Genomic DNA, 15,806 nt, shown 5'->3' with positions numbered 1-15,806 from the left:
ATAACTGTAATAAGTAACTTGATATCACATTATCACTTGGACCTTCAGATCCATCTGTTGACCCTGAAGGACAGAGGTCAGTTATGATATGACATTTTAAAATCTTTTAAGATGCTTTTTGTGGACTTTACATCCATCAATTATTAAGTTGATGGATGTAAAGTAATTATTAATGGATTGTTAACACGTCCCCACTTTGCAAAGTTTGATCAGAATTCATTCAAAAGCTTTTGAGCTTTTGAGTTTAAGGACAAAATGACACACACCCCAACGCTACCAAATATATCATTTCTTGGTGGAGCTGACACCATGAGTTTTGTTTTATTTTGACAGCAGAAGCACTATAAGACTTTGGTATCATCTTGTGTGTTTTATTCTTTCTAATTCTTTTATTCCTGTTTTCCATTTATTGCATGATTACACATTCATACAGTTGGGTTTCCTCCATAGAGTTCTTCATTATGTTTTATTTCCACTTTTCACAGTAATGCTGTTTTGAAGCTTTAAAATCACCATACTGTATACTGGTACTGATGTAAGAACATTGCACGTAGGGAATGACAGAAAATGATATAAAACTTCTCATCTGTATATGTTTATCATTATGATAAGTTCAAGTTTATCCATCTTCAAAAGGAAGACCATTAATGACTGATGTAATCACACTAAACTTCATAATTGCATAAGTATCTTATTTGAAGGCAGTGGCAAAGATAGCCTGAAAAGTAATGTTTCTGTCCTGCTTGTCCTCCATTCTGACATCAGTGAAGCCGGAGTCTCTCAGAGCTGCCATGTAGGCCTCTGGGCGCCAGTTTTCCCCTGGCATCACCCCCTTCGCTGCTATCGTAGCCACACGAGAAAGCCTCAGAGTTGTGACCATCAGGGCTCCTGGGTGGGTTAAAAAGATGGGGAAATTCAATTTGAGAATCATTATTTAAAGACAAGTTTTGGAACTAAATCTGTAAATAAAGTTTGCCTGACTGTCATGGCATTACCTGGCTTCATCACCCGGTGTATTTCTGCGGCTCCTTTTCTAAGATCAGGCCAGAAGTAGTAGCAGTTACAGTGAAAGACTCTGTCCACAGTGCTGTCTCTGAGAGGCATTGCTGCTACGTCACAGTGGTGGAGCGTCACTTTTTTACTCGCTATAAGTTCCATCATTTGTTTCTTTGCCATCTGTCAGACACAGAAGAATTACAATATTGTCCCTGATTAGCAGCTATGCTTTTCTTAGGTCTTAGCTGCCTGCTCAGCAGTGCTTGATTTTTATTTATTTATTTAATATACAACAAAGGTATGCAGAAGAACGCACAACACATCAAACCTTAAAGAAGCTGGGCCAGACCACACCAGGTGCGATCAGTTCAGAACAGGACATTGTTCACTAGTAGACGCTAATTTGCATGGGCTTGACAGAAGATTGGAAAACTCTGCATGGTCTGATGGTTCATGATTTCTGCTGTGGCATTTAGGTTCAGAATCCTTGGTTTTAACGTAAAACTCATTGTTGCAGCCACGGGCAGCACAAAGGTGACCCCTTAAACTGATTTTAGTCTCATTATGAGTTATTGGTTCTGTTAATAATTAGCTGGCATAAACTCACAGCATCAGTGGAGACATCAGCACATTAGTGATGTCACATTCTCCACTGACACAAGATGGCGCTAAACGTGTTTTAAAAACTTTAAGCTCTTATTTCTTAAATCCAGCTACACAGACAGTGTTACATCTATGTTAGTTTTGGGGAGATTTTAAATTAGATTTTAAACATCAAGTGTTTCATTCTGACTTTAAATGGCCTCCACATCATCTCAATTTAAGAGGATACCTCTGAGATATGGTGGTATCACTTCATGGGTGTCCAGCAGCCAAATCTGCAGCAACAATGTGATTTTTCCCTCATGTCAATATGGACCAAAATCAAAGAAATGTTTTCAGCACCTTGTTGAATCTATGACACAGATAACTCAGGCAGCTCTGAAGCCGGTGAAGTAACGAAATAAGTGGCCAGTGTGCGTATTTTCTCCGAAATAGTGCATTTTCTTTTTAAAGGCTTGCAATGTGTCTGCTTTAGCAAGGCTGAAGAGGCCACAACAAAGCTGTGTGCTTTTACTCTTTTTCAAAGACACTCTTCGTAACAGTAACAACCCACATGTATTAAATAAACTTGAATTTGACTTGTTTATTCCACTCTTTCTACCTCACCTGGTGCATGTACTCTGAGTAATCCACCCCTATAAGGTGGCCTGTGGGGCCCGTGAGCAGTTTGGCTGCAGACTGTAGACCCAGACCAGGGCCATGGCCCAGCTCCAGCACAGTGTCCCCAGGTTGGATGGCACACAGCTGCACAGCACTCTCCTCCAGGACCTGATTGTAAGCTGTGAGCCACTTGCTCACCAACCACCCTGCAAGTGATCGCGTGGGACGGCCCAGCTGTTTCCCCAGTGGTTCAGCCCACATGACTGAAAAAAACATGAAATATTTGGCTAAAACTTTCTGCTTTCAGGTTCAGCGGTGTTCAACGTGAGGACACGGTGTATAACATGTTATACATGGTTCGCCCTCACAGTGTGGCTGGACTTTGCTTATCATTATTTGTTGCGCAGTTAATGTTTAATCCGCTGATTTGTTTCAAAGCCAAGTAGAAGTTTATTAACATTGTTATTACTGAATAACCAATTAAAGTTGAGCACTTGATTGAAACTTGTAGATTTACAGACTCAGAGTACAGGACAACATGGCTGCCCCTCTGACTCTCGGTGCCAGTTGCCCGGATAAAGCGCTTACCTACTTTCGTTTACAGTCAGCGCTCGTCGGCTCTCAGCCACGCCGCAGTTTAGTCTTCCTGGTAGTGGGAGGAGCTTGTGCTTCATCGGCGCACGCGCTGCTCCGTTCCGGGGTGTCCTACACCTCTTAAGTATCTCTGGCACTTCTTATCATCGACCACTTCCTGTAGTTTTCTTGTATTTTCTGGCCACACGGGTTACCGCTCATGTATGTATTGCGTAATAGCGAAAAAGAAAGAAAGAGAAATAAAAACTATTCAAAAAATAAAACAAAAATAGGTGTCACCCTCCCTCCACCCGCATTTCATTTATGAACGAGAGCGTCTGCTGCAGCGATTCTGTAAATATACTACTGCGTGTCTAAACAAGTGCAGTCAAAGGTTTTGGAAATGTCCTCTGTCGTTGCTTCCTCCAATCATCCTATTTTGCACACACCCCCCTGCAGGGATTATATTTCTTTCGTTTTCATTTCCCGGAAGGGTTGATTGTGAAAATAGTGGCGTTTAAAAAAATCTTCGAGTGTGTTCGTTTAAAAGTGAGTTTTGTTTGAGACGTGACCCGAAGTTTGTTTTCATTCTGCTCATGAGGAAATCCCTCTGTTTTCTGTGCAGTCGAGCAGATTAAAGGACGTCTCCATGGAGAGCGTTTCCCCGTCACCTTTGATCAAGGTAAGTTAGTCTTTCAGGGGCAAATCTTTCAAAGCCTGTGGTCTAAAACCACAAACCTGGAATCCGACTCAGTTTTTGTTTGAGCTTTCGTGCCTTAGTCGTTGGACGGTGACCAGCAGCTGTTGTTTATGCTCTCTGTCGCTCAGCATTGCTGCTCCAAAACTGCTGAGTACTGTGACTATAGCCATTTGTATCGATGTTTTGTAGCAAGAAAACAGTCCTCCATCGATTGTACGTGAAAAGCAAGTCAACATTTATCCCACTGTGCATCACTCCCCACCTACCCAAGATCCTTTGGTTAGTCCTCCCACTCAAGAAGACTTGTGGCATCTGCCTGGAAGGCTGAGTGAGTTAAATTATCCTCTCTGTTCTACTTATCTGTTAATATTAATTGCAGATATGACTGCAGATACACATATGCAGCACCTTCTGCAAGCACATTAGATTTGAAATGATGCATTTATTGTTTCCAGGAATTAACCCGTCCCTGTGGGATAAAGATGATGTTTCCCTGTGGCTCCACTGGGCTCAAAAGGAGTACTCGCTGCGCCGGCCGGAGAAGGGCCGATTTGAGATGAACGGCAGAGCCTTGTGTCTCCTCACTAAGGAGGACTTCAGACGCCGCTGCCCCAGCTCAGGTGGACATGAGTTAGTAGATCGAAGTCACCTGTTTCCGTGGCTGCATTTTCATATGAAATCCCTCATTTTTCTGCAGGTGATGTTCTGTATGAGATCCTTCAGTGTGTGAAGCAGCAGAGGAGGAGTGTGGTATGTGACCCGCCTAACACAACTCCTCCCGTGGCAGCTGGACACCTTCAGGGTCCAGTCAGCTGCCAGGTAATCGCTCACACAGTCCAAGAGCCACAGTCTCCCAAAGTCAGTGGCACCCCGGGTGAGTAAAATTAAGGAGTACATTTATAAATATATATACTGCTATACTACAGTTCAGTGTAAAGGCAGACAGATGTATTTGTACACAAGTTGTAGACTCAGAGTGCTTTACATGGGGCAAAAAAGAAAATGCATTAGATCAGCAATAGAATGTAAAAAAAGAAAAAATAGAGTAAAATTTAAAGAAATGACAAGAAACGTAGCAGTGTGTTGTGTACAGTAATTCAACAAAGACACACAGGGAGAGAGAAATGTTTTTGTTTAGATTTGAATGTGGCCATGATTGGACACACTGAACATTACCTGTTGGTCTGTGTACAGAATAATAGATAAAAGCATCTTTGGTTTGGTTCTCATCAGAGGCTCTGCCTCTTGTAAAGTTTTAGGAGGATCTCTAGTCTTCAGGAACATTTGTATCCACATAAGAACTCGTTTATTCTGGTTGGATCGTGGGTGTGAATACTTCCTGATCTACCACATGTGCAAACATATCACGTGGGAATCCTTTCTCTTTCCCACTTTTGTTTTACTCTACATGTGAGGACATCCATTGACTTCTTATCCCCCAAATTTAAAGACTGACGCTAATCAATGTTTGCTCACCCCTAACTGAAATGTTTTCCTTTGCTCTGTGCTTTTTCTTCACATGTGAGGAATAGTGATTCGCTGGCAAAGATGAAATAAACCCTCATTATTTTGTGATTGGGTACTTTGATTGACTTCTCTGCAAAAACGGATTTTATTTGCTCACCTAATTACATGATGCGTTAAGCAGTTATCACATAATTTATAATGATGAAGAAATGGAAATGCTGAAGTACCAGAACCATAAATGGTGTATGCGTACACTACACAAAGACACACACCCACAAACGTTTGTCAAGCAAAACAACTGTATAATCTTTCCCAGAAAAAGAATGTGTTGGCCAATGGTCTTCAGTTTCCTGGAAAAAGGATCCTTTAACTCTCAAGTTCAGAAGAATGACTTTGTTCTGCGCTCTGTCTGCTAGAAGTAAAACAGTCTCTGTGTTAAACATTAGCTTGTGCTAAGCCTGATATTATAAAATGTTCATGTGGCTGTAAAGTCACTTTTACTTTCACTTTAGCGTTTCACATTTCCTCATATTTCTGACTCACAGTTTTACCCGCTTTCACCACCACAGTGTTGGCTGCTGTCGGGGCCACTGTAAGCAGCCAGCCAAAATCAGTGTCAGCCCTTACAGATAGCCCCATCTGCTACACCTTGTCTGCACCACTCACACAAAAGAGTGAGTATGACAAATGGCCATAGCAGAAGTAAATTGTCCTGCAATTCCTACTGTTTCAGAGGCTTCATTTCTTTGTTGCCGTCTGTGTCTCTCAGACGGATCAGCGGGTACCTCAACATTGCACCACAATCAGGATGAGTGTAATCCCCAAACGAAGAACATCACCCCGGAGCCTCTGAACCTCTCCAGTCGACATAAGCCAAGGAGTCCGCTGCACAAGGCAAACGGTCGCATCCCGGGTATTGTTACAATAATTTGTTGACTATTGTGCTCTTCATGTATTTAATCACAGAAAACACACAGAATTGTTAAAACCGTGTCTCTTTAAAAAGTGAAGAAAAAAAATCTCATATATCATAAACAGCATTTTATATACAATCAGCAAATGCACCAATAACATGAACACACTCAGTTTCCTAGAAACTATTTTAAGTCCAACACGTTGGATTTGTTTGTGAGGTAAAGAGCAAAACAGACACAACATCCTGAAGCAATAACCCAAAAGTGGACCTGCGCTTTAAATATTCAATAGTTGGCTATTTTATTCTTTTGTTATGTCTAAATGACGGCTCAAAATGATATGTTAATGTCAGGCTTACAGGTACACTTGTGGTGAGAAGTTTCCTCGTCATGAGCGCGAATGTCGTGGCAATTTGAGGCTTTTAATGATTTTCTTTGAACTGTTCTTTGTCCGGGTGGAATGATTGTACAACATACATCTTTAATGACTTTCTCTGATCCACACAGGGAGAAAAGTATACATACATTCACTTAAATCTCTTAATAAGTGGTGATGAAAGTCCTGCAGTGTTGTTTAACTACAATTGGTCGTTTCTCTTTACCAAAATAATAAAAAAGAAAGAACACAGATAGAACTTCAGAAGGTCTCTTGAAATTTCTAAACAACTCCAGATTCCAATATTATCAGCAAGTGTGTGTAAGTACAAGTTATTCGAACAGTGCGACTACTCTCAAAACCAGGAAACCAACCAATTTACATGAATTTGACCATTTCTGCCAAGATGAATGGTAAGTGGCTTGTTGATGGCTACTAAATGCATCTTGCTGTGGGACATTCAACTATATGTTAGTGAGCCTGTGTATATATACTGTTGACCCTGTGTGGATTAGAGAGAACCTAAAATAAATATAAACTTGTGTACCTAGTTCTTGTTTTCTAAAGTCGTTAAAGATGTCTGCTGTACAAGAACAGGTCGAATAAATCATTAAAAGATGTAAATGACCGTGGCATTCATCCACATGATTAGTGCATGTACACTTGTGACTACGCCATTTTTATACGTGTTTATTGGAACGTGGCACTGAGAGTGAAAATATACTAAATGGTACTGAATTGAACTTTAAATACGTATATTTGTGACAGTAGTGTAAGTTCTGCCAACACGTGTGTTATTACTCTTCTAATCATGGCCAGAGTGCAGGCTGCTGTGGGACTATGTGTATCAGTTGCTTTGTGATGACCGTTACCAAGAATACATTCGATGGGAAGATCCGGACAGCTTGGTTTTCAGGGTGGTGGACCCCAATGGATTGGCACGGCTCTGGGGAAACCACAAGGTGAGTTCCCAGTTCTCTGTGCTTCATCCATCAGGAAAAACGGCTACACAGGTGGAGAATAAAACAAAACAGAAAAAAGCAGGGAACATTGGGGAAAAGTGAATAATGTAGTGCATGACTTGCATGACTAATGATGCATGATCTCTTTTTACAGAACCGAGAAAATATGACGTATGAGAAAATGTCTCGGGCTTTACGGCATTACTACAAACTGAACATTATCAAAAAAGAAAGAGGACAAAAACTCCTTTTCAGGTCTCGTCTCTGCTCCTTTCTTTGTCATCCGCTTTCTATTTTCCTCTTAAATAACATTCAAACTCATCCTTCCTGCCTGTTCGTCGCCACCATTCAGGTTTCTGAAACTCCCTCAAGATATCAAGAAACAGCAGGTCGAGGCTTCCGGCGCCCTGGAGCACACTCCACCTCACGATGGCGACTTCCCGGACTCCAGTCCTACACAAGAGTTCTCTGAAGACCATTTTGAGGTTTCCCCTGATCGGACGTCTCCACAGCCTCCCCCGACTGGTGCACCAGTGAGATAGAATAAAACCGTGGATCATGTGTAGCAGCACGGCTCTTACCGAATAAAATAGGAGGTTGTAATATATTTATCTCGTGGTTTGAGCTTTCAGGGGAGGAAAAAATGCATGTACAGTCTGAAAAAACACAGTTGTGTTGTTTACTGTGAGATTATTATTTTTTTTTTTTCTCTGAATCAATGTGTGTATAACTGTGATCTGGGTAAACACTAATATTAAGAGTGAGGAAAACTGTGAAATTAATCACAGAATTATCCAGCCAGCAAAACTTAAAATTATCTGCTTCGTTCAATATAATCACATAACAGTTATTTTCATAAACTTTACAGGTCTTGCAGCTATGGGTTGGAAATGACTACAGTCCAATACGAGTTTAATAACATAAGAGAGGATAAATAACTGTTTTTGTTTTGAATGCTGGTTAATATTCAAGATTGTTTCCACCACTAGAAAAAAATTGCCATCAATAAGTCAAAATGTCAGGTTATTATCTCCCATTTTTGGTAGGGTATCTGAAAGTTTCAGCTTACGTAGTAATACCTTGAAATCTTCAGCGTAGCTCAGATTGGGATTTTTACAAATTGTTATTTTTTTCAGTGGTGGAAAGCAGCTTTTTCTATCCGTAGGTTAAGTATTTGGTGTTTCATTGTGTGTGTGTGTGAAAAGTTTGCATTGAACTTGCTTTGGAAAAATAAATATTTTAATGTATACTTTATTGTCCCTGAGGGGAAATTTCTCTCTGCATTTAACCCATTCACTCAGTGAAGCAGTGGGCAGCCACTGGACACCCAGGGAGCAGTGTGCAGGGACGGTACCTCGCTCAGGGGCACCTCAGGGCAGCCGTTCAGTGGATTTGAACCCCCGACCTTCCGATCATGGGGCAACCACTCTACCTACTGAGCTATCCCAATTATATATGTTGGTAAAACATTTCATATAAATGTTTTTCTGAGATGAAAATGATAAAGTTAACTTCTTATGACAAGCCAAACGTCAGGACAAAAATAGATCGTTGCTAAACAATTGCAATATTCACTCATGACAGTTGAATGGTCTGAATTTTGCCAGCAGGGGGTGCTGTTGTAAATTTAATAGGATTTACAATTCAATGATTCAAATACTCGTATTTCCTACAGTGGTTCAGCTTTTGAATATTTTTAGTTTTAAGGAAAAGACAAAAAGTCACCACATGTTATAAGACAGGCCTTAAACAAGACTGGCTGAGCCATGGCTGATTTACTCGTCATCTGCGGATGCTCGTCTTTTACTACACCCATCTTTGACAATGCAGTTTTTACAGTATGGGCCTAAAAACATTTTGACCTATTAGGTATAATAACTCTGTTCAGCTGGAGCTGTAGAATTCGTAAAATAGAGGCTTGTGTAGAGTGTTTCACAGGCTTACATATCCATCTCCACTTTGTCAGTTTGATGTTAATTAAACAGATCAGACAGATGGCAGCACAGACGTAGACTGTAAACTGACATTTCAGCTTTTTATGTCCCCACCTGAATGCAAATCAGTTCGATAATTTACTTATTCAACATGTCGATTTGATCCAAATAGTATAAAAGCCGCATCTGTTACATTGAGATTAAGTTCATTTGAAACTGTCTAGGTAGCTGGCATGGTTTGAGCAAAATACCAGAGCAGCTTACATTACATCAATGTCTCCTCTAATATCCAACACTGCAAAAATAAGTCAGCTTTGCTTAAAAAATGCATGTAAAGTACCAAGTAAAGTAAAGTTAAGAAAGTTAGAAAAGCTAGTTTATTATTGGTGTATAATGCTTAATGAGGTACACAACAGACATACACCAAATTAACCCCTTAAGCCCCAACGCCTCCTGATACGAGGGCAAAAGGCAGGAGATCAGTTAGGCTTGGAGCTTAAGAGGTTAATTTAATTTTAAGAAAGTCAAGAGTCGCCTACTTGCAGACAATAGTAACATTATCTGTCAGGAGTCAGACATCTCATGTGACTCCTGTGTCCAACAGGCAACACTGCATGACGTAAAGATCAGGCGGAAGTCAGTAATTGCTACAGGAGCCTGGGTGATGCTAAATCACTGTTTCCAACTTTAGAAACCTCACCACATTAACAACACGACTGAAGTAAAGGTCACAACTCAACAAAACGAGTGTTTTAATCTTAGACATTAACAGTCCCATTAGCCTCCAGTGCAGAACCTTCTACAGGGAGTGCAGAATTATTAGGCAAGTTGTATTTTTGAGGAATAATGTTATTATTGAACAACAACCATGTTCTCAATGAACCCAAAAAACTCATTAATATCAAAGCTGAATGTTTGTGGAAGTAGTTTTTAGTTTGTTTTTAGTTTGAGCTATTTTAGGGGGATATCTGTGTGTGCAGGTGACTATTACTGTGCATAATTATTAGGCAACTTAACAAAAAACAAATATATACCCATTTCAATTATTTATTTTTACCAGTGACACCAATATAACATCTCCACATTCACAAATATACATTTCTGACATTCAAAAACAAAACAAAAACAAATCAGCGACCAATATAGCCACCTTTCTTTGCAAGGACACTCAAAAGCCTGCCATCCATGGATTCTGTCAGTGTTTTGATCTGGTCACCATCAACATTGCGTGCAGCAGCAACCACAGCCTCCCAGACACTGTTCAGAGAGGTGTACTGTTTCCCCTCCTTGTAAATCTCACATTTGATGATGGACCACAGGTTCTCAATGGGGTTCAGATCAGGTGAACAAGGAGGCCATGTCATTAGTTTCTCTTCTTTTATACCCTTTCATGCCAGCCACGCTGTGGAGTACTTGGACGCGTGTGACGGAGCATTGTCCTGCATGAAAATCATGTTTTTCTTGAAGGATGCAGACTTCTTCCTGTACCACTGCTTGAAGAAGGTGTCTTCCAGAAACTGGCAGTAGGACTGGGAGTTGAGCTTGACTCCATCCTCAACCCGAAAAGGCCCCACAAGCTCATCTTTGATGATACCAGCCCAAACCAGTACTCCACCTCCACCTTGCTGGCGTCTGAGTGGGACTGGAGCTCTCTGTCCTTTACCAATCCAGCCACAGGCCCATCCATCTGGCCCATCAAGACTCACTCTCATTTCATCAGTCCATAAAACCTTAGAAAAACCAGTCTTGAGATATTTCTTGGCCCAGTCTTGACGTTTCAGCTTGTGTGTCTTGTTCAGTGGTGGTCGTCTTTCAGCCTTTCTTACCTTGGCCATGTCTCTGAGTATTGCACACCTTGTGCTTTTGGGCACTCCAGTGATGTTGCAGCTCTGAAATATGGCCAAACTGGTGGCAAGTGGCATCTTGGCAGCTGCACGCTTGACTTTTCTCAGTTCATGGGCAGTTATTTGGCGCCTTGGTTTTTCCACACGCTTCTTGCGACCCTGTTGACTATTTTGAATGAAACGCTTGATTGTTCGATGATCACGCTTCAGAAGCTTTGCAATTTTGAGACTGCTGCATCCCTCTGCAAGATATCTCACTATTTTTGACTTTTCTGAGCCTGTCAAGTCCTTCTTTTGACCCATTTTGCCAAAGGAAAGGACGTTGCCTAATAATTATGCACACCTGATATAGGGTGTTGGTGTCATTAGACCACACCCCTTCTCATTACAGAGATGCACATCACCTAATATGCTTAATTGGTAGTAGGCTTTCGAGCCTATACAGCTTGGAGTAAGACAACATGCATGAAGAGGATGATGTGGACAAAATACTCATTTGCCTAATAATTCTGCACTCCCTGTATACTCTGAAATATCAGTCAAGTAATTATAAATTAAATATTGACTATCACTCTTATATATGATACTGATGAACAGAAGATCGCAGAAGCGTTTTATTGGCAACAGCTGGGAGTTGATCAGTTTATGTGCACTCAGTAAAACTTTCCACCTTCTCTCATCTTGTTTAAAGTGTTTTTATTCAAATAGTATATATGCGAAAGTATTTTGGTTTATGCATTGCAACCATGGAGCTACACAACCTCCCAACATTAGAAATCCTTGTTTTACCCCTGTTCACATGAGCGTGACCAACATGCTATGTCTAATTGCAATGAATTTAAAAACACTGACTGTGAAACCCTCTCCCAAGATCTGAGTGGATAGTTCATCTAAGTTCGCCTTAGCTTGTTCTCCATTTTAAAAAAAAGCTTTTCTCCATTTACAATATTTAAACAGATCATTGAAAATGACCTCCGGAGTTTCCAGTTATCAGTACACTGAAGGTCCTCAGTCCATCTCCTTTTCTGGATCAGGGTTCCTGGCCACCTACCAGTTAGGCGTCGCCCAGTGCTTCCTACATTATGCACCCTGGATACTTCACTCCGCACCTAGCATCCTTGGCTCATCTGCTGGTTCTCTGGTAGCAGCTGCTGTGGTTTGTGAAATGAATCTAAGTAAGTGACTCTTTCTTATGTTCTGCAATGACTTCTGTTGGATGTATTCATTACACATTTATTCCCCCAATCCTCTAATTCACAGTTACCATTCGGGATGAGATGATTCATTTTGCCAAGGAAGTGAAGTCTTTTACCCTTGGACCACTGAACCCCTCAATCAAGCTTTTTCACTGGCTGGAATGTATTTTAAACAAGCATCTTCCGCCTAATGCGCACCAACTGGCCAACGGTCGCCTTGCTGTTACCATGACCCGTCTGACGGATGGCGAGCAAATTCTCATGTCTGATTTTGACTCCAAAGAAGATGTAGTACAGGTACGCTTGCTCTGCTGTTTTGGAGCTCAGAAATAAGAAAAGTAAAAAACAAACCTTAATAACTATGTTGACTAAAAACTGTTGTGTGCTGTGTTCAGGCACTGCTTTGTAGCTGTTTTTTGCCTGGTTACTGTGGTTTTGTACCTCCATCATTCAAAGGAGTAGTGAGTATTTGGTGGCCTCAAAACTTCCCTCCACGCACCTTGTGAGCCCTGTTTTCAAAATAAAAATCCCAAATGTTAATCTCTGCTGCAGTTCTATTTGGATGGTGGCTTAAGCGGCATTCAGCCTATAGCGCCTGGATCCTCCAGTCGCACACTGACCGTGTGCCCATTTTCTGGAGAGAGTGACATCTGCCCTGGCGACGCACCATGTTGGCTGGACATTGTAACGCATGGTGTCACTTTAAAGGGCAATTTGGACAACAGCTTCAGGTTCATCAATGCCATTTACCCAACTTTGGAGGTCAGACCCAAACTATATGTGGCCATATCCTATACTGCCTGTATCCCCATCTCTATCCTCAATCTATTATTGTGTAATAGTTTGTGTTTAACATTTTTAGAAATATAGCAAAGGAAATTAAACATTATGCTACAAAACATTACATTATTTTTGATCTTTCATTTCATTGTGTCACATTTAATTATGTTTATGTCATTTTTTCCTCTCCAGAATATGGAGGAAGCCTTTCACAGTGGCTACAAAGATGCTGTTCATTTCCTTCAGAGTAATGGTGAGTCAGGTGCTAGTTACAAAGAAAGAAAGAAAGAAAGAAAGAAAGAAAGAAAGAAAGAAAGAAAGAAAGAAAGAAAGAAAGAAAGAAAGAAAGAAAGAAAGAAAGAAACAAACAAACAAACAAACAAACAAACAAACAAACAAACAAACAAACAGTTTTTCTTGGCTAAACTTAATCTACCTAACTTTCTCTTTAATTCCTTTCTCTCATGTTCAAAACTGTCCCAAGGGCCACTTAGTGTTAATCAGAATATCACATGGCTTCATCTGGAAACCATGAAAGATGAAGAGGAGAAGAAGAAGCTGGAAAACGGGACGACCGAGCTGACATCTTTTATAGACAACGGAACCATTCAGATGAGCGACTCGACCACACAGGAAGCTGCACAGTATCCTCCTCTCCATTTTGATACTGTGAAAAACGGCATGTTTTGAACACACTCACAGGCACAAATATTACTAATAGGGAAATAGCAATTTCATAGCAATGTAAATGAAATCTGACGTTGGTCAGTTTGTCAATGTGATGTCAACAGAACGATGAATGATTCAGTAGAAACTCAACCAGAACATTCATATTGTTCCACTTTGCCTTTGCAAAGCTATCTTTGTTCATGTCTGCGTTTCAGTGTTGCTGAGCAACGTGATGACTTATCTGAACATGTTTGGACTCCCTGCAAGAATCCTATCGTACCTGCTCCTGCCCCTCATGCTGTCTTATTACGCTGTGCTGCAGAACAGGGACAGGTAATGAACACGCTGAACACAGACAGGCCAGCAGAAACTTTGTGTGCTCCGAAGCTCTGAAACTCTCTTTGTTTTTGTTTGATAAACAAAGAAGAAAGAAAACAGCTCGATCGTTTCACTAATGACCATAAATTTCTGAGATGATGTGATCATCATGAGGTTGCTGGATAATTCCAGGAAACGGCTGCTAATAGATGGTGACGGAGTTCTGTAATTCCTACTTTTGTGCAGAGACATAATGTGGTAATGTCTCTTATACCTTTTAGAATTACTGATAGCAGTGCTTTCCATTGTTTATCATTATGCAACACTACATTAGCTGCAACCTGCAGCTTTTTACTTAGCTTCTTAATTTTTGTTTTTAGAATGACTGATCTCGCTCAACGTTCTGCAAGAAAATAAAGAAGTCCCAGATTGTCAGACTATTGCCTTAAACAGAGGCAGCATCTCTGCAACACATCCTAATCATCCCAATACAGCACGATGACCAGCAGCTACACCTCAGACTGTACAGACTGAAGTTAGCATGTTAAAAAGTTCATGACAGTACAGTTAGAGAAGATTGACCAAGGAGGAGTTTTTTTCTAATAGTTGAGAAGGCCTCTTCTCTCTAAAAAGAAGATTGCAGCATGCCTTAAGTTTACAAAGCTGCATCTGGAACAATGTACTGTGGAGAGCCAAGATCAACGTGAGGATGTTGGATTTAATGCCCTGCGCCATATTTAGAGAAAACCAAACAGAGCATGTCGACACAAACACCCCATACAAACTGGTTCTGCCAGAACTTTACTTCCCACTGTCTCCAGCGTAGAGCGCCTTGAGACAATTATTGGTGTTTTTTGGCACATATATATATAGATCAACTTTAATTGAATTGAAGAAATCTTGTAAAGAAAATGGGCCTAAATCCCAACACAGTGATGTGAAAGACTGATTAGTCATACACAAAAAGCTCTTGCTGTTAAAGGTGTGCTTAGTTTTCTTCGTTTTTTGCTAAACCAATAATTACACATTGTAACGTGTCATGTTTTATTGTTCATCTGAGGCTGTATTTATCTCATTTTAAATTCTGGTGAGGACCAGACGATATTTCCTAATATGTAAAACAATTAAAGACAGCGTATTTTCTTTTTCACATTACTGTACTTGTAGTTTGTTATTTACTTTTTATGCAGATGCAATCACTGTGACCTCTCTATTTCCACCAGGCTGGAGTTGCTGTTCAAGCAGATGCCTGAGCTTCTTCTGTTGACTTGGCACACCATGAGAGTTTTCACCTTTTTCTTTTTCGAAGGAGCTGTCTCTACCATCAAGAAGAATATAAATGAAAAGTAAGATGGCATCTCGTATCTTAAATTATTACACTGTTTATTGCGTATAGGATTTATATAGAATTATTTTACTTGAAATCTTAACCGTTTTCAATCTCAAGTATTTCAGCCAAACTCAACTGAACTTGAATATCTCTGTTTTAGCATCATGCCGGTCGCCCAGGCGCTGTGGCAGAAAGACCAGGCGCAGTCTGAGGCATCACAAGGCCGGAGGCAGCCATCGCCTTTCAACGAGTTTTCTTCACGTTCAGAGAATGCCAGTGAAAAATCATCTCCGGTTTACAAGAAACCAAAACAACAGTCTTTGTGAAATACTGCTGTAAACAAGTGAAGTGCAGATTTCCATTTAACATGTTCTAAAGTGTTGAAGAGTTTGCAGGCTTGTAATTTACGAAAGCTGAGTACAGTATCTGTATCTATGTTTTCATACTTGTGAAATTGTGTTGCTGAGGCAGTGGAGTGCAGACCTTCACAGTTGGCATAGTTTTGTCATTATTGGTTCTTTAACACTCAACGTTGTGCTGGATG

The 15,806-nt window shown here is 40.6% G+C and overlaps 3 protein-coding genes across 8 annotated transcripts; 2 read left to right on the top strand and 1 right to left on the bottom strand.

The window, feature by feature from the left end:
- Positions 1 to 283: 283 nt before the first annotated feature.
- LOC308407586 (putative methyltransferase YdaC) lies at positions 284 to 2,935 on the bottom strand. 2 transcript variants are annotated; one of them, XM_080899361.1, is made up of 4 exons: positions 2,788 to 2,935; positions 2,206 to 2,462; positions 996 to 1,176; positions 284 to 888 (listed from the first exon to the last, which is right to left on the bottom strand). In XM_080899361.1, the coding sequence occupies exons 2-4, from the start codon at positions 2,458 to 2,460 to the stop codon at positions 692 to 694; spliced, it is 633 nt and encodes a 210-aa protein (XP_080755487.1). In that variant the 5' UTR covers positions 2,461 to 2,462; positions 2,788 to 2,935; the 3' UTR covers positions 284 to 691. The 2 variants fall into 2 exon arrangements, with proteins under 2 accessions (XP_080755487.1, XP_080755486.1); XM_080899360.1 differs by having other exon boundaries at positions 2,792 to 2,925.
- On the top strand, positions 2,910 to 8,430 carry etv7 (ETS variant transcription factor 7). 5 transcript variants are annotated; one of them, XM_080899359.1, is made up of 10 exons: positions 2,910 to 2,994; positions 3,398 to 3,454; positions 3,744 to 3,800; positions 3,928 to 4,092; positions 4,170 to 4,346; positions 5,485 to 5,613; positions 5,709 to 5,852; positions 7,049 to 7,191; positions 7,346 to 7,446; positions 7,544 to 8,428. In XM_080899359.1, the coding sequence occupies exons 4-10, from the start codon at positions 4,029 to 4,031 to the stop codon at positions 7,731 to 7,733; spliced, it is 948 nt and encodes a 315-aa protein (XP_080755485.1). In that variant the 5' UTR covers positions 2,910 to 2,994; positions 3,398 to 3,454; positions 3,744 to 3,800; positions 3,928 to 4,028; the 3' UTR covers positions 7,734 to 8,428. The 5 variants fall into 5 exon arrangements, with proteins under 5 accessions (XP_080755485.1, XP_080755482.1, XP_080755481.1 ...); XM_080899356.1 differs by having other exon boundaries at positions 3,662 to 3,800; XM_080899355.1 differs by lacking the exon at positions 2,910 to 2,994 and adding an exon at positions 3,213 to 3,321 and having other exon boundaries at positions 3,662 to 3,800.
- A 3,506-nt stretch (positions 8,431 to 11,936) lies between these two features.
- pnpla1 (patatin-like phospholipase domain containing 1) lies at positions 11,937 to 15,588 on the top strand (the record flags this gene model as incomplete). The annotated part of the gene is made up of 9 exons (XM_080897666.1): positions 11,937 to 12,144; positions 12,230 to 12,462; positions 12,561 to 12,626; positions 12,718 to 12,927; positions 13,138 to 13,198; positions 13,421 to 13,624; positions 13,830 to 13,947; positions 15,156 to 15,278; positions 15,423 to 15,588. 9 exons carry the CDS (start codon positions 11,937 to 11,939, stop codon positions 15,586 to 15,588), a joined length of 1,389 nt encoding a protein of 462 aa, XP_080753792.1.
- Positions 15,589 to 15,806: the final 218 nt, after the last annotated feature.

The sequence above is a fragment of the Rhamphochromis sp. 'chilingali' genome (assembly GCF_963969265.1).
Source record: "Rhamphochromis sp. 'chilingali' genome assembly, chromosome: 12".
Classification (NCBI taxonomy): Eukaryota; Metazoa; Chordata; class Actinopteri; order Cichliformes; family Cichlidae; genus Rhamphochromis; species Rhamphochromis sp. 'chilingali'.
This window is presented reverse-complemented; position numbering and strand designations above follow the sequence as displayed.

What these genes read in the sequence shown, in the direction of transcription:
- LOC308407586 (XM_080899360.1), bottom strand. Translation starts at nt 2,873, where the DNA reads ATGAAGCACAAGCTCCTCCCACTACCAGGAAGACTAAACTGCGGCGTG. An exon ending in AGCGCTGACTGTAAACGAAA is followed by an intron (nt 2,463 to 2,791) that starts GTAGGTAAGCGC and finishes TGTTTTTTTCAG; the next exon opens with TCATGTGGGCTGAACCACTG. An exon ending in ACTCAGAGTACATGCACCAG is followed by an intron (nt 1,177 to 2,205) that starts GTGAGGTAGAAA and finishes TGTGTCTGACAG; the next exon opens with ATGGCAAAGAAACAAATGAT.
- etv7 (XM_080899356.1), top strand. Translation starts at nt 3,422, where the DNA reads ATGGAGAGCGTTTCCCCGTCACCTTTGATCAAG. An exon ending in GCATCTGCCTGGAAGGCTGA is followed by an intron (nt 3,801 to 3,927) that starts GTGAGTTAAATT and finishes TATTGTTTCCAG; the next exon opens with GAATTAACCCGTCCCTGTGG. An exon ending in TGCACCACTCACACAAAAGA is followed by an intron (nt 5,614 to 5,708) that starts GTGAGTATGACA and finishes TGTGTCTCTCAG; the next exon opens with ACGGATCAGCGGGTACCTCA.